General features: G+C 43.3%; 1 protein-coding gene across 1 annotated transcript in view; it reads right to left on the bottom strand.

Annotated features, from left to right (window-relative positions):
* LOC126321537 (sodium/hydrogen exchanger 9B2-like) overlaps positions 1-20,281 on the bottom strand; it is a 438,606-nt gene extending 418,325 nt beyond the window's left edge. The window contains exon 1 of the mRNA XM_049994193.1: positions 20,167-20,281. Within this exon, the coding sequence (XP_049850150.1) occupies positions 20,167-20,239 (73 nt within the window). The 5' untranslated portion in view covers positions 20,240-20,281. The remainder of the gene's footprint in view (positions 1-20,166) is intronic.
* Positions 20,282-24,408: the final 4,127 nt, after the last annotated feature.

Raw genomic sequence — 24,408 nt, 5'->3', positions numbered from 1 at the left:
ATCAGAAAAGGTTGAAGTAAATTAAATGTCAGGTAACTTTGCAACTCTTTTCATAAATCGCAGAGCAGTGACACAGTAAAACAGTAGGAGCTGCAAGTATAAGTTCAACCATTGTATAAATATAAGTTAAAAAGTTTGTTTGGAGCATAACGTAGCAGCTGCACAATACATTTTTTATCAATAATGATAAAAAACCTCGCTACTTATATTTTTAGGCGCATGATTTTAAAACGTGCCAGCTTTGACGTGCTAACTTCTTTCGTAACTCAATCTAGTTTCAGCTCCCAAGTACGATAAAAAATAGACGAATTTAGTCGGAGAAATAAATAGTATGTTGAGGACTTGAATACATATTTTATCATTCTTCTTCCTGTATCAACATAGTAATCGTGGATAGGATCCTTCTTACCTGTCTTTAACAATCTCGCCAGTAGATTCAAAGTAACTCGGCGTGTGTCTCTGGTTCTGTTTTCCTCGCGCAATCGCTGGTCAGAGAAATTGCAAGGGATCATTCAGTTACATTCAGCTATTTTTGACAGTAGTTACTTTTAACTGTGATACCTCTTTAGCACTAACTGTACAGTCTATAGCTACCCTGGGTACATGAAGAGCAAAGGTTTGCGAGCGATCGACGTTGTCTATCGATTAGGGATGGGCAATTATGAGTAAGAGTCGATTAATCGGCCTTTCTATTATTTAAGTAAGTCGATTAAACACATCGATTAAATTTAGTCTAATAATTGATAAATCCATTAATTAAAACATTTCCCTATAATTATTTATATGACAAAAAGGTTTGTTCTATAAAAAATAAAACTATGCTTTCACACTTATATTTCTCTTTTTGTAACTATTGCTGTCTCGCCTGCATTAAGAAACCATCTCCCAGAAGTAAGAGAGGAAGCCACTGTTCCCAGATATTTACGAGGCGCCATAGGCACAATAGGATACACTGCCTCATTGTCTTTTCAGAGTAGCAGGTTAGATGATTTTCGGTTGATAATAGTTAGTGTAAATAGCGCAAAACTTTAAAAGGCTAAATCCTGGCTATTTTCTGTTACTGTGGTAGAGAACTGGTTCTACTGTATTGCTGTTAAAGTCTCATGAATGCCTGAAAAAACATCTTCTGTAGCAGCCGGCAACTGTACTTGTGACTCTTACACTTCTACTTTCTGTGTGTGCCTCTTCTAAATGGCAAAACATGCTAATGGCAATAGTTACTGCGAAGGGATCTTGGAAGTGGAGCGTCTTGCAGCGAGGATCTAGAATCGTGCACAGTGCCAACAGCTTGATCTTTTCAACATTCTGAAAGCATCTTTGGTCTTGCTCTTGCAGATTCTTCTCGAGATATTTACATTTTAGTGTCGAAATACTTGCGTCCATTAACTTCTTCACGATTTTTTATCGTATGGTTTTACAAATACACAAATGGAAATGTCCAAATGTGGCATCCAGTCCAGAGCTGTTGTGGCATCCAGTCCAGAGCTCTCGGAGATGTTACACAGTTCTCACATCATCGCCAAATGCTCGCAGTGGGCACTCCTTAACAATGTGATCTATTGTATGCTCCTCCACTCCGCAGTCGCAGCCAGCAGAGGAATGGAAATCTCCACTTGTTCAAGGTGTAATCACACCGTCTCCGATCCGTCTTAAAGTGGTTCAGCCTCGACGATTACGATCATTTAATTGCAACTAATCACGCATCCCTATTGTCGATAGCCGAATGTCACGTGGAGCGTACATACTTGAACACATCATACGCATACAAATATAAAGAGGTAGACAAATGGAAATGCTACAGAGGGGAAAAATAAGTAAACTGTTCATCATTTCAAAAGTAATCGCCATAACTATTAATAAATCTATCCCACTGTGAGCCAAGGCGCTCAATGCCGTCATGGAAATATGTTTGCTGTTGCTTCAGGAACAGCCTAGCACCTCTTCGTCCGAAGCAAATCGACGGCCACGAAAGTCTTCTTAATAGCTTCACAAATGTGGAAAACACATGGGGAAAGATCGGGGATGTGAAGAGGATGTGTAAGTGCTTCCCAGCGAAACCTTGGGAACATGTGGGCCCCTATTTTTTAACCGGTAAAAAAATACATTCGTGGCCGTTGATTTGCTTTGGAGAAAAGGGTGCACGCCTTGGTGCAATCAAGTTCCGTAGGCCACAGTAAACTTTTTTCCATAAAGGCGCTGACGTCTCGCACTGGGATGAATGTATTAACAGTTTTGGCTATTACTTTGGAAAGAATAAACCGTTTACTTACTTTATCCATCCGTCTCGTTTTCATTTGAGTGGCCCTTATATATTCAGTATCCCCTGTTAGTCCTATCGGATGTACTCCAGCCATTTTCCTCTTCTCTCTAGTCTGGTAGTTATCGAGCTTTCTCTTTCTGTCATTTCTGCTGGGTCCCTTTGAGGCCACCTCCTCGATTATGGCTCCACTTCACTGACAAAAACTCTCGCAAACTCTTAGCATAAGTCTACACCGGCGACCCGCCACGTTTAACAGTAGTCACTGTCCTAGCGCGTCACAGAGCTGATGGGCCAACCGAAAATTGTGTGGCTGTGTGTCATACAACGATTCATAACGGAGGGTATAAGGCAGGAGCTCTCATGACTGTTCCGCTAATGAATAAATGCTTCTAGTACAGGCCCAGCAAGCATACCGTTGCAGCATGTTAACTGACTCTTTTGTGACAAATGAGACGAATACGTAAGTGTTCTCTAGAGGATGATATTTGTTGCACCACTTCGAAAATCGAGATCCGCGGACACAGAGAGCGTTGGAGTGGCCGCATGGTTTAATTTGTTGGACAGTCAGACTGGATAGGCTGCAGTAGAACCCAGGTTGTTCGATTCGATTATGCCAGCCAGCCCAATGTTCGTTTTAGACATGTCCTCATCTTTATTCAGTCGAACTTTGGGCTAATTAGCATCTACCGCGTTTATTTTAACGTTTGACTATGAGGTACAGCTGGAAAACTTTGTCTGGAACTTAGTGCAACAACGAGAACGATTTTCAGGCATAACCTAGTTCGCATATAGATACAGAACCAGGTTAATACCGATAAAGAAATATACTCACGTGTTTTACGTCATTCTTTCCTAAATATACCGTTATCGGTAGCTTAGCGACCAACCGAGCGTCCGTATCGTCTATCTGTTGTGATTAAAGTGGCAGAAACTTGCAGCACTAGCAACTGTCGATACTGTGGTTCCCATCATGTAGTTCACGGAATTCCATATGTGTCATAAATGTCTGACTAATGTGTCCGAACTGCAGTATCTCAAGTCTTATTGCTGTCTTCGTTCACTGAATCAGCGAAAGAGTGCGTCTGTCATGAAGGGATTAAACCACTGAGCGAAAAATTGCAAAGAGGTTGAAGATCCGCTTACAAGGTCCACAGTGCGTCATTAAAAATATCGTAAGAAAGCTATTACGGATGGAGCTTCAGCACGTTGCTATCAAAGACTCTAAATATGCACGTTCTAACGCTGTACGAATTACAGCTGTGTGCTGCTGGCCGGCACACGAGAGATCGGACAGGTTTGCGATGATGACAAACGCCTCGCACAACGACTCACCGTGTTTTTGTTGACTGACATGTGTCCATAGACATTCTGCAAGCCCCTAGGAATGTCTGCAATTCTCTGGTTTCCCGCCAAAAGGATCTCCGTGACGTTTCTCTGCTTGGAACGCGCCTCCATTACAGACGCCATTTTAAGGCTACATATAGCGCCGCCACCTGTCGGAAATTCATGAAACTATAGACGATGAAGCAGGAATATTCCGCGATGTCTCACAACAAAATCCGCATTTTTTCAACCGAAATTATCCGAGAAAAAAGTATTACATTTCTTATTGAGCGTTCCTCGTTTTTGTCTGCAGACTGTAATGCTTTTTTTAAAAATAAAACTGAAGTACCAAGAACCACTGATATCGCTTGTCGGCAAAAGAACGTTACTACTCTGTATGTCACTTTGCAATCATCTTTAATGACAACAACGACTGCGTGAAAATGAAAGAATTGAAAGTTTTTATTATCCGTAGCAATTACGTTTCAATGCAACAAACGAAAAGAGTAAAATCATTCGAATAGTGGCACAACACAAACGTCTGCAAAACCTTTATTGAGTATATGTTGGTGTCCTATATAGAAGTACTTACGTTTACGTGAATCAAATGTAATCTTACGTACCACAAACGGAAAATGTATATTAATAATTCGAAGTATCAGTTTTAGCAACTTACAAACTGACACCGAACAACATGGGCACACACTACTTGAAACCAGGAAAGCATTAATAGTGTCGCCAACTCTCCAAAACGACAAGGTATGTTATTGTGCACTTTTGTTTTCGCTATAATTATACTGTATAACAGATTTCACGAATTTATATTTATTTTCTTAAATTCGTATTTGCTGGGCATTAGAATAATACAAACAATTAACTGTAGTGTATAACTAGACCCATATTTTTAAAAGTTCCAAATGGGTTACATGTCTCACTATATATGTTAATTTAAACATCAACATGTACCTTCATTTACTATTTCTTCGTCCAAATCATCTCTGTATTACATATTTTGAAGCAAAAATGTATTTAAATAACCACCTTCACTTAAGTTCTTTCACACAACTTTCAGTTTTTCCGTAATAAAATTGTAAATAGTGTTTCATCTAAGTACTTAGAGGACAGACTTCATAATATTTGCTCTGTAATTTTACCTTATTTATTAAACTTAGCAAGCTGCTTCATTATTGTGAAGTTGTGTAATTTTGCAATAAAGCTCTCAACTGTTTCTATTTTCTAGTAATGGTTTTGGTCTTGTGTTTGTGTATGCTGATGAGCCCGAAGCACACATCAACACTGTTTTGGTTGGCTATGTTTTGCTTCTTAATTCAATCTAATAAAGAATTTTCATGGAATATCAAAGGGTGTTTTGGAATTTTAATTCAATGCAAATAATTTTTCTTTAATCAACATGAATTTTAATGCATCCCAATAGCTAAGGAATAAAAGCCAGAAAAAAAGATTGTGAAAAACTCATATTTCTAGACTCCAACTAAATCATTAATTTGACAGCATAACGATATTAAAAAGGAGCTCCAAAAATGCTGATTTGGCAGCACCGAGCATGAACTGAATGAAGAATGAAAGGCATTAGCTGACTTTTAGCTCCAATAATAGCCAAAGTTCCTGCCTTAATTCTTTCAAAAATATTGTTCTGTCACTCCCTTCTCCGCCCCTGGTCACATTTGGTAAGTGGCAAAATGTCGTTACGAGACGTGTTCACAAAACGATTTGTTTAAATGACAAAAACGTTATTTGCAGTGGTAACAAGTAGGGAATTTGTTTTTATCCAAAATCGAAGGTCCCTATTTTGTCTTTAATATCGATGTTTCGATGTATCAGTGACTTCGTATAAGTACTGAGACATAAGTTTTTAATCTCTTAACAACGATAGTTTGTAAATATAGAAGATCTCCGAACGTCAGTATTTTTAGGAGTCACAATTTTTGCAGTCATCAGTGCATGCCCGTTGAAGTGAGTGACTCAATACGCGAACATTTGACACGGCGGTGGCTGCTCCATCGGCCTACTGTTCTCAATTCCGGGACACCGTTGTGCAACGCCCGTGTTTTGCAGGAGCAGCTATCAAGTTTGCTGCTACCTAACTTCTGAAGAAGACCAGCTATCGCTCATTTATCTTATCGACTCTAATCAGACTTGGCGATTAGGAAAACGACGACAGCATGTGAAAACAAAGTTATTGCAATCAGTTTCAAATGGCGTAATAGACAATACAAGAAACTGATTACTGTATGACGAGGGAAATTCCTTGCTCGGGCGGAAGTGGAGAGACAACATGTTTACATCTCGTAGATAGCGCAAAAGATGATTGGGGGAATTGCAATCAAGACATCCTTTGGCGATAGAGAAAGACAATTAGAACTAAGCAGGTAAACTTATTTGGCTACGTGCATTGGTAGCTGCGCGGTCTGCGCGGCTGATTGCTAAGCCAAGGGGCTTGTGTTCGATTCCCGGCCGGGTCAGACAGTGTCTCCGCTCGGGGGCTGGCTTTTGTGCTGTCCTCTCTTTCATATTATTATAATTGATATTACTACCGAGGTGGCTGAACGGGCACGACAAGAAAGCGAATAAATCGAAAAAAAAGCTATCATGAACAGCAAAGCGAACCGTTTACCATATTCGAAATAGTCAAGACCCATTATAGTGCGAACAGTGAAAACTTAACATTAGAAATTGGTTTCCAGCGATAGAGTTAACACAAGTGTTTATTTGTTGTTCAATTACACAGCTCATCAACAGTTAAGAAACTGTGGATTTATTCCCGCAAAGTTTGGGATAACTGCGAAAGTCCTAAAAGGAATAAGAGCCCGAAAATTGAAAACCGACTCTTTCTGGGAGAAGAAACAAATAAAAAGCATGTCAAATTGTACTGCGGAGATGAAGAAAGAGAGAGAGAGAGAACAGGACTTTGCTCGGTACTTGTAGACCACGTTCACTGAAGAACCAAAGGAACTGGTACATCTGCCTAATATCGTGTAGGGCACCCTCAAGCATACGGAAGTGCCGTAACACGAAGTGGCATGGACTCGACTAATGTCTGGAGTAGTGCTGGAGGGAACTGACACCATGAATCGTGCAGGGCTGTACACCAATCTGTAAGAGTACGAGGGGGTAGAGATCTCTTCTGAACAGCACGTTGCAAGGCATTCCAGATATGCTCAATAATGAAGTGTTCCTGGAGCCACTCTGTAGAAGTTCTGGACGTGTGGGGTGTCGCATTGTCCTGCTGGAATTATCTAAGTCTGTCGGAATGCACAATGGACATGAACGGATGCAGGTGATCAGACAGCACTCTTACGTACGTGTCACCTGTCAGAGTCGTTTGTAGACGTATCAGGGGCCCCATATCACTCCAACTGTACAAACCCCGTACCATTACAGAGCCTCCATCAGTTTGAACAGTTCCCTGCTGACATGCAGTTTCTATGGATTTATGGGGCTATCTCCATACCCGTTTTCCCGTCATAAGCAGTCCAGTCTCGGTGTTGACGAACCCAGGCGAGGCGTAAAGCTTTGTGTCGTGCAGTCATCAACAGTACACGAGTGGGCCTTCGGCTCCGAAAGCCCATATCGATGATGTTTCGTTGAAGGGTTCGCACGCTGACACTTGTTGATAGCTCAGCATTGAAATCTGTAGCAATCTGCGGAAGGATTGCACTTTTGTCACGTTGAACGATTCTCTTCAGTCGTCATTGATCCCGTTCTTGCAGGATCTTTTTCCGGTCGCAGCGATGTCGGAGATTTGATGTTTTACCGGATTCCTGATATTCAAGGTACAGTCGTGAAATGGTCGTACGGGAAAATCCCCATTTCATCGCTACCTCGGAGATGCTGTGTCCCATCGCTGGTGCGCCGACTATTAACGTAGCATTCAAGCTCACTGACATCTTGATAAGCTGCCTTTGTAGCAGCAGTAACCCATGTACCAACTGCGCTAGACACTTGTTTTATACAGGCGTTGCTGTACGCAGCGCCTTATTATGCCTGTTTACGTATCTCTGAATGTGAATACGCGTGATTATACTGGTTTCTTTGTCGCTTAAGTGTAGCATCACATAATGAATATATTCTCAAAACTTACTATGCTTACCACTTTCATAATGCGATAGATTATTCTCAGTGATTAGATAAAAAAAGTGTGTGAACTAGTTTCAATACCGCTTTTAGAGCTCGTACAACATTTTGTTAAATGTATGAGTATGATATATTGCAATTTTTATTTCACAAATCTTTAAATAAATTTTACCGTAATCAACTTGCAAAAATTTTGTAACACAGAAAGTTGTGTTATAGCAAGTACACAGCCCGCAGCAGATTTCTTTTTTTTTTTTTTTGTCTATAGTGGTTCAGCAGAAAATGTTCTTTATATAACGAAAAATGAAAGTTTCGGAAATGCATAAAAAAGATTTTATTGACGTTTATGCCAGGCGCAAGTACCTTACATTGACCATAACCATACATTTGTCCTTTCTGGTCTTCATGTAGCTTTTTATTTCTAGTCTGATCCTTCAGGCGTGTCCTTTTGACAATATACTTCACTGATATTTCAGAATTAGAAATACGCGTATAGTTAATCTTCTTCGAAGAGTTTTCAGTGAACCAACCTGCATCAAATCCTAGTCTCATAAGGATTCTGATTCTCTCACTGTTACCATCGTCGAACACTGGACTAGCATCATGTGACGAAATTTTAACAACACTAGAAGAGCAAAATGTTGTATTTGGGTGTGTGTCTTCTAAATGAGATTTTCGAAGCTTTCGTTCGAGTTTTGGAGACAATGTGGTGCAAAAATTACACTACTGGCCATTAAAATTGCTACACCGCGAAGATGACGTGCTACAGACGCGAAATTTAACCGACAGGAAGGAGATGCTGTGATATGCAAATGATTACCTTTTCAGAGCATTCACACAAGGTTGGCGCCGGTGGCGACACCTACTACGTGCTGACATGAGGAAAGTTTCCAACCGATTTCTCATACACAAAGAGCAGTTGAGCGGCGCTGTCTGGTTAAACGTTGTTGTGATACCTCGTGTAAGGAGTAGAAATGCGTACCATCACATTTCCGACTTTGGTAAAGGTCGGATTGTAGCCTATCGCGATAGCTGTTTATCGTATCGCGACACTGCTGCTCGCGTTGGTCGGGATCCAATGACTGTTAGCAGAATATGGAATCGGTGGGTTCAGGAGAGTATTACGGAACGCCGTACTGGATCACAACGGCCTCGTATCACTAGCGGTCGAGATGACAGGCATCTTATCAGAATGGCTGTAATCGATCGTGCAGCCACGTCTCGATCCCGGAGTCAACAGACGGGGACGTTTACAAGACAACAACCATCTGCACGAACAGTTCGACGACGTTTGCAGCAGCACGGACCATCAGCTCGGAGACATGGCTCTGGTTACCCTTGACGCTGCATCACAGACAGGTGTACTCATGTACTCAACGACGAACCTCAGTGCACGAATGGCAAAACGTCATTTTTTCGGATTAATCCAGTTTCTGTTTACAGCATCATGATGGTCTCATCCGTGTTTGGCGACATCGCGGTGAACGCACATTGGAAGCGTGTATTCGTCATCGCCATACTGGCGTATCACCCGGCTTGATGGTATGGGGTGCCACTAGTTACACGTCTCGGTCACCTCTTGTTCGCACTTTGAACAGTGGACGTTACATTTCAGATGTGTTACGACCCGTGGCTCTACCCCTCATTCGATCCCTGCGAAACCGTACATTTCAGCAGGATAATGCACGGCCGCATGTTGCAGGGATTGTACGGGCCTTTCTGGATACAGAAAATGTTCTACTGCTGCCCTGGCCAGGGCATTCTCCAGATCTCTCACCAATTGAAAACGTCTGGTCAATGGTGGCCGAGCAACTGCCTCGTCACAATACGCCAGTCACTACTCTTGATGAACTGTGGTATCGTGTTGAAGCTGCATGGGCAGCTGTACCTGTACACGCCATCCAAGCTCTGTTTGACTCAATGCCCGGGCAACAAGGGTTATTACTGCCAGAGGTGGTTGTTCTGGGTACTGATTTCTCAGGATCTGTGCACCCAAATTGCGTGAAAATGTAATCACATGTAAGTTCTAGTATAATATATTTGTCCAATGAATACCCGTTTATTATCTGCATTTTTTCTTGGTGTAGTAATTTTAATGGCCAGTAGTGTAGTAGGTACACGATCTGTAGAAGATTTCAGTTTTTTTACTTGCCGTTGTTCAGCACAAAATGGTCCTTATATACCGGAAAATGAAAGTTCCGTGAAATGCATAAAAAATCTTCTATTGACGTTTATGCCAGGCGCAAGTCCCTTAACATTGGCCATAACCATACATTTGCCCTTTCTGGTCTTCATGTAGCTTTTTGCTTCTAGTCTGATCCTTCTGGCTTGTCCTTTTGGCAAATGTCCTTCACTGATATTTCAGAACTAGGAATACCCGCATCATTAATATTCTTCAGTAAGTTTTCAGTGAAGCAACCTGCATCAAATCCTAGTCTCATAAGTGTTCTGATTCTCTCGCTGTTACCATCGTCGAACACCAGAATAGCGTCATATGAGGAAATTTTAACATCAGTAGAAGAGCAAAGTGTTGTATTTGGGTGTGTGTCTTCTAAATGAGGTTATCGAAGCTTTCGTTCGAGTTTTGGAGACAATGTGGTTCAATAATTGTTTTGAGCGATTTTTATGACTATTGTAACCTAAGCAACAAGATTTAACTCACCGTCGAGGCGAGGTAGTTAGAGGCAGCTCAAACTCATTTTAGATTAGGATGGGCGTTTTCCGTTCCTAAAGAACCATCCAGGCTTTCGTATCATTTGATTTATGGAAACTACCGGACGAGGTTTGATGCCCGCTCCGGGAAGGCTTTTCCTGTCTGCGCCACCTCATTCCGACTGTAGCCTGAGGGATTTTTCATAACATAAAAAAAGATTGTCCCGTGGCGCAGTGTTGGCAGCTCGCCAAGGCACCCGCGGGTTGGACACTGGCCGCTCAATATGGACAGCGTTCTAAGTAGCTCTACAGTCACGCACGGTGTTTGAAATGCGAGGGGTGTCGCGTCCCTCGTACGACCATACCGGCACACCACTCACAGCAAGACCTGCCGAGCTGCCACTCACATACAATGCAATGGAAAACACTCAGTGTCAAAGTTCTGAATTAACTCAGTCACGAATTTGTAACCGTTTACTATGAAGTCCATGTGCCATGAGCTTCCTATAAAATGGGAACTTTTGGTGTGTCGTCATTTCGCAAGACTCGTTGTTGTTAAGTTGCGTCGCGTTGCTTGTTCCGGAAGTGATCAAGTACCTATCTCACTCTCACTGTCACTAGTATAAACATGGCTGACAGCGGCAACAATAAATAAATTTTGAGTAAATAAAGTATACAGCCATCTGGCCGCATAAGTTTTTTGTAGAAACCTTGACCAGGTTTCAATAACGCTCTGGGTACCTTTTTCAGAAAGATACATAAATTACATGACGTTAGAATTGTAAACATGCATGATGACCTAAGAACCACAAGTCAGACAGCAGTCATATAATTTATGTGACTTCCCTTTGAAGAAGATACCCTTCGTGGTATTGAAACTTGGTCAAGGGTTTTACAGTAAACTTTTGCAACCGACTGGCCGTATACTTTATTTATTGACCATTCTACTGCAATTAAATTTGATCTGCAGCGCTGGTGTCTTGTTCGGTTACTTCCCGTAGGCACTAAATTATACTTCGGACACTTCAGCGATGTTCATTATCTTATTCAGAGTCTGAGTGTCTTCTGTCTTGCCAATGACTGGCCACATCACATGTTCTGATAAATCACAATGCTGAGATTTTCACTCGTATCGAAGTAAGAAACACAGTCTATGCAACACTTGAGCAATGTCGCACTTATCCATCACGTGTCTAATTGATGACTCTCGGCAAGCCGAATGGTGTTCTTCCTGTAGTAATACTAAGCAGTTGTACTCCAACAATACAATATTCCCAGTGCGTAACAAAATATCCACACGGATGCCCCAAATAGTCTGATCGGTGCAGTATTTATTTTCTTGTGTGTGTCATAACGTCTAAGTTTGTGTGTGTGTATGTGTGTGTGTGTGTGTGTGTGTGTGTGTGTGTGTGTGTGTGTGTGTGTGTAGTACAATTTACATGGAGAGTATTGTAAAGAAGAGCATTTCTGATTTTATTTAATGCCAGCATTCTTGAAAGAGTCAAATTAATATTAAAATTGCGTTACGAATTCCTTCCAGTCTTTATCTGTGCTGCACTTTGGGACTTTATGGGAAGAAATAGTTCAGTCTATTTCATTAGGTTTGAGGCATGTAGCTGAGACATTATTATTTCCTCGCCCGACATTTCGCCTGGAAGCTACCCAGTCGTTATGACAAGTGGAGGATTCCTATCTGAAATACACTGAGGTCACAAAAGTCATGGGACAGTGCTATGCACTTACACATATGGCGGTAGTATCGCGAACATAAGGGCAGTGCATTGTCGGAACTGTCATTTGTACACAGGCGATTGATGTGAAAAGGTTTCCGACGTGATGATGGCGGCACAATGGGAATCAACAGACTTTGAATGCGGGATAATAGTTGGAGCTACAAACATGGGACGTTCCATTTGGAAATCGTTAGGTAATTCAATACTCCGAGATCCACAGTTTCAAGAGTGTGCCGAGAATACCAAATTTCAGGCCTTACCTCTCACCACGGGCAATGCAGTGGTAACAAACAAGCAAAACTGCGTGAAATAACCACAGAAATCAACCTGAAACATACGACGAACGTATTGTAGCGTTGATGTTGGAGGGGCGAAAATAAAAAATATTGTTATTTTATTTTATTTTTTTGAAAAAATGTCGAAAAAGTGAATATTTTGGTGAGCCACTTGGCAACAGAATCAGGGATTGATTACATTATTATAATAATATACGTTGAGCATTAAATACCTAAATAAGAGAAACATTATCATTTCTGTGCATTTTTATATTCGCTATGTAGTCATACCCGGAACACCACTAAGGGACCAGAAGATTTAGAGACTTTAAAAGAAATGCAACACTATACAATTAAAAAAGTTGGTTCAGAAATAATAGGAAAACGATGATGTTCCTTCTGCCTCATGCAGCGTTCGGCCCATCAGCGTGATCGTAATTTCTGGTGATGAACTTTTCATATTAAATTACAATAGATGTCCATTGTGGTTAAATGCTTTGTACATAACATTCAAAATGTCCTCTTGATGCTGTCTGTTCGTAATGAGTTACAAGAAACGACATGTTTTCTGCTTTCCCGCGAAAGGCAAAGGTCCCGAGTTCGAGTCTCGGTCGGGCACACAGTTTTCATCTGCCAGGAAGTTTCATATCAGCGCACACTCCGCTGCAGAGTGAAAATCTCATTCTGGACATGTTTTCTGATTGGAAAAATAACAATTAGCATATTCACTCAACATTTTCACATGAAGCAGTATATTGCTCCGTCCTACGTATATCTCGCGAAGAGACCATGAGGATAAAATCAGAGAGATTAGAGCCCACACAGAAGCATACCGACAATCCTTCTTTCCACGAACAATACGAGACTGTAATAGAAGGGAGAACCGATAGAGGTACTCAAGGTACCCTCCGCCACACACCGTCAGGTGGCTTGCGGAGTATGACTGTAGATGTAGATGTAGGTGAAATATAAAGTACCGTTGCGGAGCGCAGCAAGTCCGCGCCCGCATTTCATGGAATACAACCGTTAGGATTATGCGGCCAAATGTGGCGTTAATGGCAGTAGACGACCGACGCGTGTGCCTTTGCTAACACCACGATACCGCCTACAGGGCCTCTCCTGGACCATATCGGTTGAACTCTAGACAATTAAAAACAGTAGCCTGATCAGATGAGTCCCGATTTCAGTTGTTAAGAGCTGATGGTAGGGGTCGATAGTGGCGCAAACCCCACGAAACCACAGAACCAAGTTATCAACAAGGCACCGTGCAGGCTTGCGGTGGCTAGATTATTGTGTGGGCAGTGTTCACATGGACTGGATCCTCTGGTCCGACTGAACCGATCACTAATTGGAAATGGTCATGTTCGGCTACATGGAGGCCAGTTGCAGCTGTTCATGGACCTCATGTTCTCGAACAACGATGGAATGTTTATGGATTACAATGTGCCACGTCACCGGGTCAAAATTGTTCGCGATTGATTTGAAGAACATTCTGGCCAACTTGAGCGAGTCATCTGGTCTCTCAGATAGCCCGAAAAAAATCCCATCGAACATTTATGAGACATAATCGAGAGGTCAGTTCGTGCGCAAACTTTATGAACGGCCATAGAGACAACATGGCTCAATATTTCGACAGGGGACTTTCAACAACTTGTTGAGTGTATGGCACATCGAGCTGCAGCAGTACGCCTAGCAAAAGGCGGTACGACACGGTGTCGTGAGGTACTGCACGAGTTTTGTCACCTCAGTGTAATTAGGTCTTGGCTGCAACCCAGGAAACCGATGGGAAATAATATTCGCAGAGGAAACGTCGACAATCGTAGTGGTTTAAATTGCTCGAGGGGATGCGGACCATTAACGCCTTCCATCGTTGCATTCTTCTGTTATTGATTGCAGCTTTCAGACCACTCCATAACATGCATTGTGATGTTTCGCATAAGAAAATTCCGACATTCTGAAGATCGTGAAGCAACAACACATTTCTTACGAAGCAGTAATTCCCAATTTTGCTTACTTATCTTTATTTTACCCCACATGGAGACCAAGATCAACTCGTCCGAGCAGTCGAACGCACGAGTACACCGCTTTCGCGATTCGGGGAGGCGCACCGGCCCCGGAGCGAATGCACCCGAGGGATTAACGACGAGGGCAGGTGTGCCGGTCAGCCTGGATGTGCTTTTTTAGGCGGTTTCCCCCCTCTGACTAGGTACATACGGGGCTGCTAACCAAGTCCAGCCTCATTTACATGATTCTCCAACATTTCGAAAAGTCTCACACTTTCACGTGTGCCGACTCTAGATGCATACCGATTGGGAACACAAATTCCGTCCCGCGGGAGAAAGATAGGGAACAGGAACGGCACCCGGACACCGTGTACCACTAGCATTACCACATCCCGATTGACATGCCGAACGCTGTAAAGACGTGGGAAAAGACCAGGAAAAAGAAGACATGAATACCAAGCTCCTACTATAATGAAGGACGTGACAGGTTTGTCTCACATAATTTTATAACCAGACTTTCTACCTGGTAATGACTTATCATTCTAAAATGATTTTAAATGTAAGCAAAATTCAGAGCATTAACGTCGTAATGGGTCCGGATGAGTACATGTGGGTTTGTAATAGCGGGGGTTACTATATTTAATGTGTCCCTCAAACATTATATGCGGATTGTTAGCACATTTGACAGAGCAACAAATTACTAAATTATTATTAGTAAAAAGAAATAACACATCACAGAGCTAACACATTATGTCTACTACAATGCGTTGTTGACGTAATATTTTAAAAACTTAAGGTAATTACTTTCCGCAGTTACAGATTTTACAACAGGTTTTTCTTGCAGTAAAAAGAACTTACTTTCAATTGCAGAAACTTATAGCATACGACACTATCTTCTGCAAGCAGCATCCAAAATGAACAAAAGAGTGCAACATGTGCACTTCAATTCGTTTCACTTGTAATTCTTCTTCTGTTATTGAATCACCAATGATGATGTTTTAAGAAAATGACACGAAATGCATTGGTGAGAATAAACTGGAAAAAAGACCAATTATATGTAGACAGCTGGTTTTGAATATGATTTTTTTGTAGTAACGTCATGCAAGCTTGCCGTAGGTATTTCTACCTTTCATCGGCTGGTGTCGGGAGCATTGTTTTCATTAAGCTAATGTGCTTCTTGATTGTGTAATTGGACGTATCCAGCACTCAAGTGACGATTGGATTCCAGATACTTTCGAACGAGACGGCTGAATACAATATACAAGGCGACGCAGGACGCCACATCAATTCCTCAGATATGCCGTCTTTAATGTTGACGTGTTAGCCAAGAATTGTACCCTTTAGAATCGAGTAGATTAAGATTGTAAAGAACTGCTTTATCGCATTGGCACATGTACTTTACACTATTGTGATACCTGTAATACTACAAGGAAAAATATCGCTGTATTCTTCTGTCGTAGCATGGTACTTACGTCGTGTTTAAGAATGAAAAAAAATTGAATGAAAAATGGTTAAATCTTTTGTGAAATAATTTGGCTAAAAGTAAGAAAGAAAACAGATAACAGAAACATTTGATGTGGCTTCGAATGACGCTCGAAATCCTGTACAGCAAACAAAACGTGTCTAAGGTTGGTCTGATCTGTTTTATTTATTTCTTTTAGAGAAATCGTTTCACAAAACCTTCCACCGTGAAATATACTTAAATATCGGTCTGTATTCTGTATTTATTATGACTATATAGATCATAAGAAAAGAAAGAAGTTTCTATTTATGGTGTAATTTCATAATTTCATATTTACATATTTCTTTTCTCTCTCTCTCTCTCTCTCTCTCTCTCTCTCTCTCTCTATCTAATCTATCATTTTTTTTTACGTGAAAGTAAGATTCCACAATTTCCACCCCGATGTAAATCTTTATGAGCACAATAGCGAGGCCTCTCTTCACTTAGTCAGGTCAGCAACAGCTGATCGTGAAATATTCCAATTTCCCCTCAAATGATTAGTTAAGTTTTTCTTAATTACCCCGATTACTTTCAAGCAATTATATCTCTTTTTTTTCAAAAGTAGTTTCCCACTCTTTGTTTGGCTATGAAACTTCGGCCAAAAATGAATTGCGTAAGTTCTAGGAAGACTATTTTTCGCTCTTGACCCCAAAAAAACCTGAAAAGATCTACTATATTTAATTTTACTGTAAACAGAGTTTTGGCTAAAAGGTCTAATGTTAAACTGGAATCTGACAGACATGTTACAAGAAAAATAAATAAGGTACACTAACAGTCTTGCAGCAGCAGCAGTAACAACAGCACCACCGTTTCTTCTCCCTGAAGGAGTCCTTCGACAGTGCTCTGTCCAGACTCAGTTCTCCATATCTTGAACAATTCGCCTCAGCTGCCGAGGTCGCAGACGCACGTCTGTGCATTGGTGCTCGGCTCGGAGGTACTCAGTTTGAATCCTCAACATGGAAGACATTTTAACATCTTTAATTTCACTGATAATGAGATGAGAGATGGTAGCGTACAATTCCCGAACGTCAAACTTCGTGTCAATGTCCTGAGTTTAAAACCCATCCTCTCTCCCTTTGGTGTCATTGGTCTTCAACGTCAAAGAACGACACTAAAACGCTACAAAGTACTCATCTCAGTCACCCATGTGATATCGCGCGTAGAGCGAGGTGACAAAGTAAGGTTGGTACCTCGCTACACAACCACAAGAATAGATAGTCACTGCAAGCTGCATCGGCGAATGAGCGACATCGGCGCAGCTTAGCCACGCCCACAAACGTTTCGCTACTCCGCCCCATCCGCTCGTCTACTTACGGTGGAGTACAGGATCGCTCTAACCCAGTCTCAGAGCATCGACTAAGACTACGGCGTTGTCTTCTAGTAAGCCAGTTGTGTGAACAGTGTGTCAGGCAGAATACTACGTGAAAGTTGTTGTTAAGTGTATTTTGTGTTTTTTGTCTGTATCAAGTGGTAAGCTGATGTTCAGATAATACTCACGACATTCCTATGAAAATGGATTGTTCAAAGTTAAGTAATTCTTCTTGTCTATGTTGTAATTAAGTGAACTAATAGTTTACGTACACACTCGGTCTCCTTGTGGTGCAAACTAAAGAACCCACTGTTGTACTGGCGAGTGTAATTTGAAGGAAGGAAGGAAGATTGGGTTTAACGCCCCGTCGACTTCGATGTCATTATATACGGAGTGGCCGTGCGGATTGAGGCGCTATGTCACGGATTGCGCGGCCCCTCCCGCCTTAAGTTCGAGTCCTCTCTCAGGCAGGGATGTGCGTGTGTCTTGTTCTTCGCTTAAGTTAGTTTAAGCTAGTTTAAGTAATGTGTAAGTCTATGGACTGATGACCTCAACAGTTTGGTCCCACAGTCTTTACCACAAATTTCCAAATTTGTGTCAATGATGGGGAAGGAAATCTGCCTTGCCATTTCAAAGGAACCATCCAGGCAATTGCCTGGAGCGATTTAGCGAAATCACGGGAAACGTAAATCGGGGTAGCCGGATGCGGGTTTGAACCGACGTCCTCCCGAATGTGAGTCCAGTCTGCTAACCACTACGGAGTGTAATTTCGTCCAACACAACAATCTATACCGGATGATTACGAGGAATACCAGACAAACACACACTTTGCGAAGAAAAAGTGCGATTATGAGCGAGGAAAGGAAGTGTTTCCAAAGAGACGCCTGAAAACCCACTGGATGGTCTTCCAGCTAACAGCGTCATAAACTTTTATATATACTGTGGTGGCCATTAGACGGTGTGCAACAAACGTCAAACTGACATGAAATGTACTATGTACTTGGATGTGCAAATGTTTAGCATTCGCACAACCACATGAAGCAGGAAGGATTAACGCTCTCTAAATTCTGTATGTAGGAAAAGATCAAGTAGCGTGTTTCTCTTCCAGAAGTCGCATTCGAATGTTGTTTGTTTGTGAGAAGATTGTGTTATAGCTCGTGTAAGGAGGAAAAACATCAATCAATACTTGTCGGAATTCGACAGTGCTGGCAGGATCGAGTTCTACAAAAATTGGTTCAAATGTCTCTGAGCACTATGGGGCTTAACAGCTGAGGTCATTCCCTAGAACTTAGAACTACTTAAAACTAACTAACCTAAGGACATCACACACATCCATGCCCGAGGCAGGATTCTAACCTGCGACCGTAGCGGTCGCGCGGTTCCAGACTGAAGCGCCTAGAACCGCTCGGCCACATCGGCCGGCTCGAGTTCTACCAAAACTGACATTATTCGTCTGCGATGTCGCTGCTCATGACTGTTATGCGAAAATGCAATCGATGGATTCAGGGCGGTCATACTCGACACTTTGCAGCATGAAAGATTCACGTCAGGGTACTATTGCTTTTAACGTGATATAAAGTTCTAGACATGTGTTCTATTCGTACACACCCGGATGTGTGCTGAGACGATACTGTCGTCGTTAGCGATGAGTACAAGTCAGGCTGATTATGTAGAGACCCGGCGATCACATAGAGACTGGGCTGAGCGGTACTGCGCTCGGACGTAAACAACATTTCTGCTGCGGCGCCGTAAGGAAACACTTGGGGAGTGTCTACGTCTACGATTCGTCGATGCGTCTGGCAGCGACTGTCTTTACATGTGGCGCCGTCGTGAGGCACCAATTTCAGCATGAGACCTCGTTCTGCGGACAACATCACAACAGTAGACACGAAACAGGGCTTTGAAGTCCTATAAACCATTGGCCACCATGTGTGTCAGGCTGTCCCTAAGATTCACTTAAGGCAACGATTATTACTATCTCCTTAGATGCTCGCACGCCATTTCTTGCTCTGTGTTTATTCACAGCCCTCATCTGGAAGGTGCTCCCCAGACACGTGATAGTGTTTCCAACGAAACAGGCAGTTGTGGTAAGAAAGGCCATCCAGAAAGTAATTTCCACTCGACTACACATAATATACTGGAATAGCAAATGTATCACAGACATTTTAATACCACACCTTTGTGTTATTTACACAACCCCTATTATAGATATATTGATGTTCAAGTAAGTTTAAAACATTAAGGGATTCAGGTAGAGGAATATATTAAAAACAACGAATTTAGTTTTTAGAATTTTAAAATATAAAATAATTGACTAGATTACAATATCGTCAAACGCTGTACATGAAGTACGACCTCTCCCTGGTATTGCGACGCTTAAATTGTTTTAAATACAATACAAAATCAAACAACTCGAACCGCAAAAACACGGGGATGCAGAGTGAGCGAACTGTGGACGAAACATTGCCGAGGTTGACGAGAGTCGCAAAAGTTTTCGGGCTCTGATTAAAAATGAATAGCTGCATGGGGCTCCCAAAAACGGATTTCGCAAACCGATTTCACAATACCTTTTCCGGTTGGCCACGTAAACGCTCCAAAACCGATCCTGGAAATCCGTTTCTAGTTGCAGGTTTTCCACCTCCACAATCTATTTTCGCTCCCGCGTAAATGCGCAAGATTTTTGAGACGTGCTTGGATTGTCTTGTTTTCAAAATACCTCGAATACTTAAGTGAAGGGAAATTGCGGTTATGCTGAGCATATCTGAAATTTGAACAGCTGTTTTACAGACGCCATGAAATCCCTTTCAGACCTTAACATGCAAAGGCGTCATCAACAGACGGTTCCCGAAATTTAAAAGAATCGAGTGGAAAACTATCAGTATCGAAATGCAATTAATCGATGCCGAGATGTATCGATACTTTCTCCCGCTACCAAAAGACGACAGCGTCGCCGCTGTGGCTGGTAGCGGGACTAGAGCTGTGCTCGCCAGGTAAGAGGCCAGCCGGCAGACTCACCTTCGTCGCCCTCGACCACGAGCTGCATCATGAGCCCGTAAGGGGTCATCTTGCGCTGGCGGGGGGCCTGCATGCTGTTGGCTGTTCGCTGTGGTCTGCCGTGGCCGCGGCCGTCGCCTGCACACTTCACACTGCTGGGGCCGCCGTGGCGGGCTCCGCAGATAAGTGACGCTGCGCGTCGTCCCCCAACGCGCGATCCCACCTACGCCTCACGCCTGCACCTCTTCTCACGCGCGGCCAGCAAAGGACGCTGCTAGAGTCGGGCCATTTACTTTCGTGCTCACAGACAATGTCGCATCGTGACGCTCGACATTTCCATCCGCATCTAGATTCCACTATTCTATATGGCAGTATGCGAGGCGAAAGCGTTAACTTCCCCGGATCCAAGCTCGTTTTTAAATTTGGACGCCAGCGTTGTATACGAACTTTAAGGAAATAGGGTGCGTCTGTGGTCTTCCTAGAACAGGTAGGCCTGGATCTAGTACGCAGACAATTCAGCCAGTAAGAGACGCCTTTGCCAGAAGTCCCAAGAAGTCAGTCCGCAGATCCTCACGTGAGTTACAGATTTCGAAGACATCAGTGCACCACAGCTTACATAAACAACTTCTTTTTCGAGCGTTCAACATCCAGATCCTGCAATCCCTTTAACCGACGGATTACAGTGCTCGTTATGACTCTGCTGTGGCCATGCTGGCTGAAACTGAGGAAGACGATGAATATCTGAAATGTGTCCTTTTCTCAGATGAGGCCACATTTTATTTGAACGGTGTTGTCAACTTTTTTTCTTAAGTGAAAACGACAGTCACAGCCAATACCTACCTCGATAAGTTGCAGTTACTTGTTGTGCCACAGAATCAGGATATTCCGGACTTAACTTTCCAACAAGTTGGTGCGCCAACTCGTTGGGGGTTAGATATTTGTATCTATTTGGATACATTTCCAGGAGAATGGATCGGGCATGGTGGTCCCATCAACTGGGCTCCACTATCGCCGGCCGTAACAGCAGCGGATTGCTTCCTTTGGGGTTATGTCAAAAACCAGGTTACCAAACGGCAGAGTTGCTGACGTTATAACATCCATCCCTCACGAAATGGTAACCAAACATAGGTGGAATTGGAATGTGGCAACGAAAGAAGCACGCGTCGAAAATTATTAACTGTGCGTCTGTGCGTCTGTGTGTGTGTGTGTGTGTGTGTGTGTGTGTGTGTGTGTGTGTGTGCGCGCGCACACAAAAACTTGAATACGTTACCTACACTTCAAGATAAAAGGTATGAGACTAAGTGTTCTATTTTCTGCCTTATGCATGTTTGTATCCAGGGAAAGAGTTTTGGGACACTCTGTATTGGAATCTGACGACTGTGGCAGGCAGAGGATATGCGACGATTCACCCTGGTGCTCACAAAACCAGTCCTGGACGATACGAGCTGTGTGAACAGTGGCTCTGTCGTCTTGCAATTTAGCATCACCATTGGGGAGCAAACATTGCACCATGCGATAGACTTGATCAGTCAAAATAGTCATAATTATAATCCTTGGCAATAATGCGAGTTTGGAAGATTAGCATGGGACTCAGGTAATACCACGATGTGGCTCCCCAGTCATCAACGAACTCCCTCCTTCGGACGCACACCGGCGATATGCACCTATACATATGGCTGTAGTACCGCGCACACAAGGGCAGTGAATTGGCGGAGCTGTGTGGGACGTACGAGGAACGTATCAGTTATGGCAATGCGGTGGAATTTGGCGTATAGGGGCTATGGCAGCAGAGACTGGCGCGAATACCATTGCTAACACCACGAAATCGCCTTCAGCCCCTCTTCTGGACTCGTGGCCATATCTTTTGGACCCTGTATGAATGGAAAACCGTCTCCTTGTCAGATGAGTCCTGGTTTCAGTTGGGAAGAGCTGATGGTAGAATTCGATTGTGGCGCAGACCCCACCATCCATGGACCCAAGATGACAACCAGTTACTGTGCAAACTGGCGGTGCCTCCATAATGGCGTGGGCTGTGTTTACATGGAATGGACTGGCTTCTCTGGTCCAACTGAATCGGTCATTGACTGTGAATGATTATGTTTGGCTACTTGGAGACCATTTGCAACCCAAAAACGATGATTCAAAATGGTTCAGATGGCTCTGAGCACTATGGGACTTAACACCTGAGGTCATCAGTCTCCTAGAACTTCGAACTACTTGAACCTAACTAACATAAGGACGCCCGCCCGGTTGGTCGTGTGGTCTAAAGCACGGCTTTCCGGGCGGGAAGGAGCGCGTGGTTCCTGGCACGAATCCGCCCGGCGGATTTGTGTCGAGGTCCGGTGAACCGGCCAATCTGTGGATGGTTTTTAGGCGGTTTTCCATCTCTCTCGGCGAATGCGGACTGGTTCCCCTTATGCCGCCTCAGCTACACTATGTCGGCGATTGCTGCGCAAACAAGTTCTCGATGTACGCGTACACCACCATTACTCTACCACGCAAACATAGGGGCTACACACGTCTGGTGTGAGGCGTTCCCTGGGGGGTCCACCGGGAGCCAAACCTCACAATATCCCTGGGTTCGGTGTGGGGCGGCGGAGGGGTGAAGTGGACTGCGGCAGTCGTCGTGGGGTTGCGGACCACTGCGGCTGCGGCGGGGACGGAGCCTCTCCGTCGTTTCTAGGTCCCCGGCTAACATACAATACAATACAACCTAAGGACATCACACACATCCATTCCCGAGACAGGATTCGAACCTACGACTGTAGCAGTCACGCGGTTCCGGACTGAAGCGCCTAGAACCGCTCAGCCACCGCGGCCGGTGAAAACGATGGAATTTTTACAGATGACAACGCACCATGTCGTCCGGCCTAAATTTTTCGTGATCACTTTGAAGAACATTGAGGTAAGTTCGAGCGAATGATCTGGCCACCCATGTCGCTCGACATGAATGTCATCGAAGATTTATGGGGCCTAATCCAGATGTCAGTTTAGAGACAGCATGGCACAATATTTATGCAGGGGGATGACAACGACTTGTCGAGTCCACGTCACGTCGAAAAGAGGTCCGACGATATATTAGTAGTTACCCCATGACTTATGTCACCTTAGTGTAAACTCGGTCTGAAGCTGGAAACAGTGTGAAAAAACATTTATCCAACCAAATACCCTCCATCCATTGCTCCGTAGTCCAGGCTTTATGGCTTCAGTACTAAGTTGTCCCTGTTACGGCCATTTTCATCACTGATGAGTGCTTTTGGAATTCCACCTCGCACTGCAATTCCCTACTTCAGGAGCTCTGGCACTGACAGGATTCACGGACGCGACATTCAATTCTGCAGTGACTTTTGCAACTGCCGTCCTCTTATTTTTCGTCACAATCCTCTTCAATGACCGTCTGTCGCGATCACTAAACATCATCTTCATCTGCGTTGTGACTTCGCAGATGACGTTCTTCTGCTTTCCGTGTATACGGTGCGTCTTGATAGCCCAAACACTTCGTCTCTCTTGGTTACGAGCACCAAAAGTCTGCTTACGTTCCAATTCATTTTGTTTCGACATAACGTAGGCTCAACTACACAAAATAATATTCTGACCACGACTGATACCTGCAACGTATTTAGGTCTTTGCTCGGGCGCCGTTCGTGATCAAACACAACAGCGCAACCTGTGGGCTTGCCTAGCATCAGCATTTATGTTCAGGCATGCATTTCTCACGATGTTTCCTTATTTTTGTCCAACCCCTGTACTTCACCTCACATTTTTAGTAACAGCTGAATAACTAAAACTATTGTATGAGGAAATAAATCCATCCTGAAGTCAGCCCACTTTTGTGTAAAACATTGATGAGAAAAAACCCCTGTAAAAAAATGGATATTGTTTGGGAGAATATTGTACTCATCGGGACATCATATTGAGCCATGTCGCGCAATCGTCCGAAAGCAGAACGTGCGACGTAAGAAATATAAAACAGCTGGGGACTGTACGCCACAGCAACGTCGGTGACGCCACTTCAGAACAGAGAGAGGCCTCAGGCTTTGAAAGTGTTGGACGCGAGAGTTAACAAATGGTTCAAATGTCTCTGATCACTATGGGACTTAACATCTGAGGTCATCAGTCCTCTAGAACATAGAACTACTTAAACCTAACAAACCTAAGGACCTCACACACACCCCTGCCCGAGGCAGGATTCGAACCTGGGACCGTAGCGGTCGCGCGGTTCCAGACTGTAGCGCCTAGAACCGCTCGGCCACCCCGGCCGGC

This window comes from Schistocerca gregaria, chromosome 2 (genome assembly GCF_023897955.1).
Source record: "Schistocerca gregaria isolate iqSchGreg1 chromosome 2, iqSchGreg1.2, whole genome shotgun sequence".
Lineage (NCBI taxonomy): Eukaryota > Metazoa > Arthropoda > Insecta > Orthoptera > Acrididae > Schistocerca > Schistocerca gregaria.
This window is presented reverse-complemented; position numbering and strand designations above follow the sequence as displayed.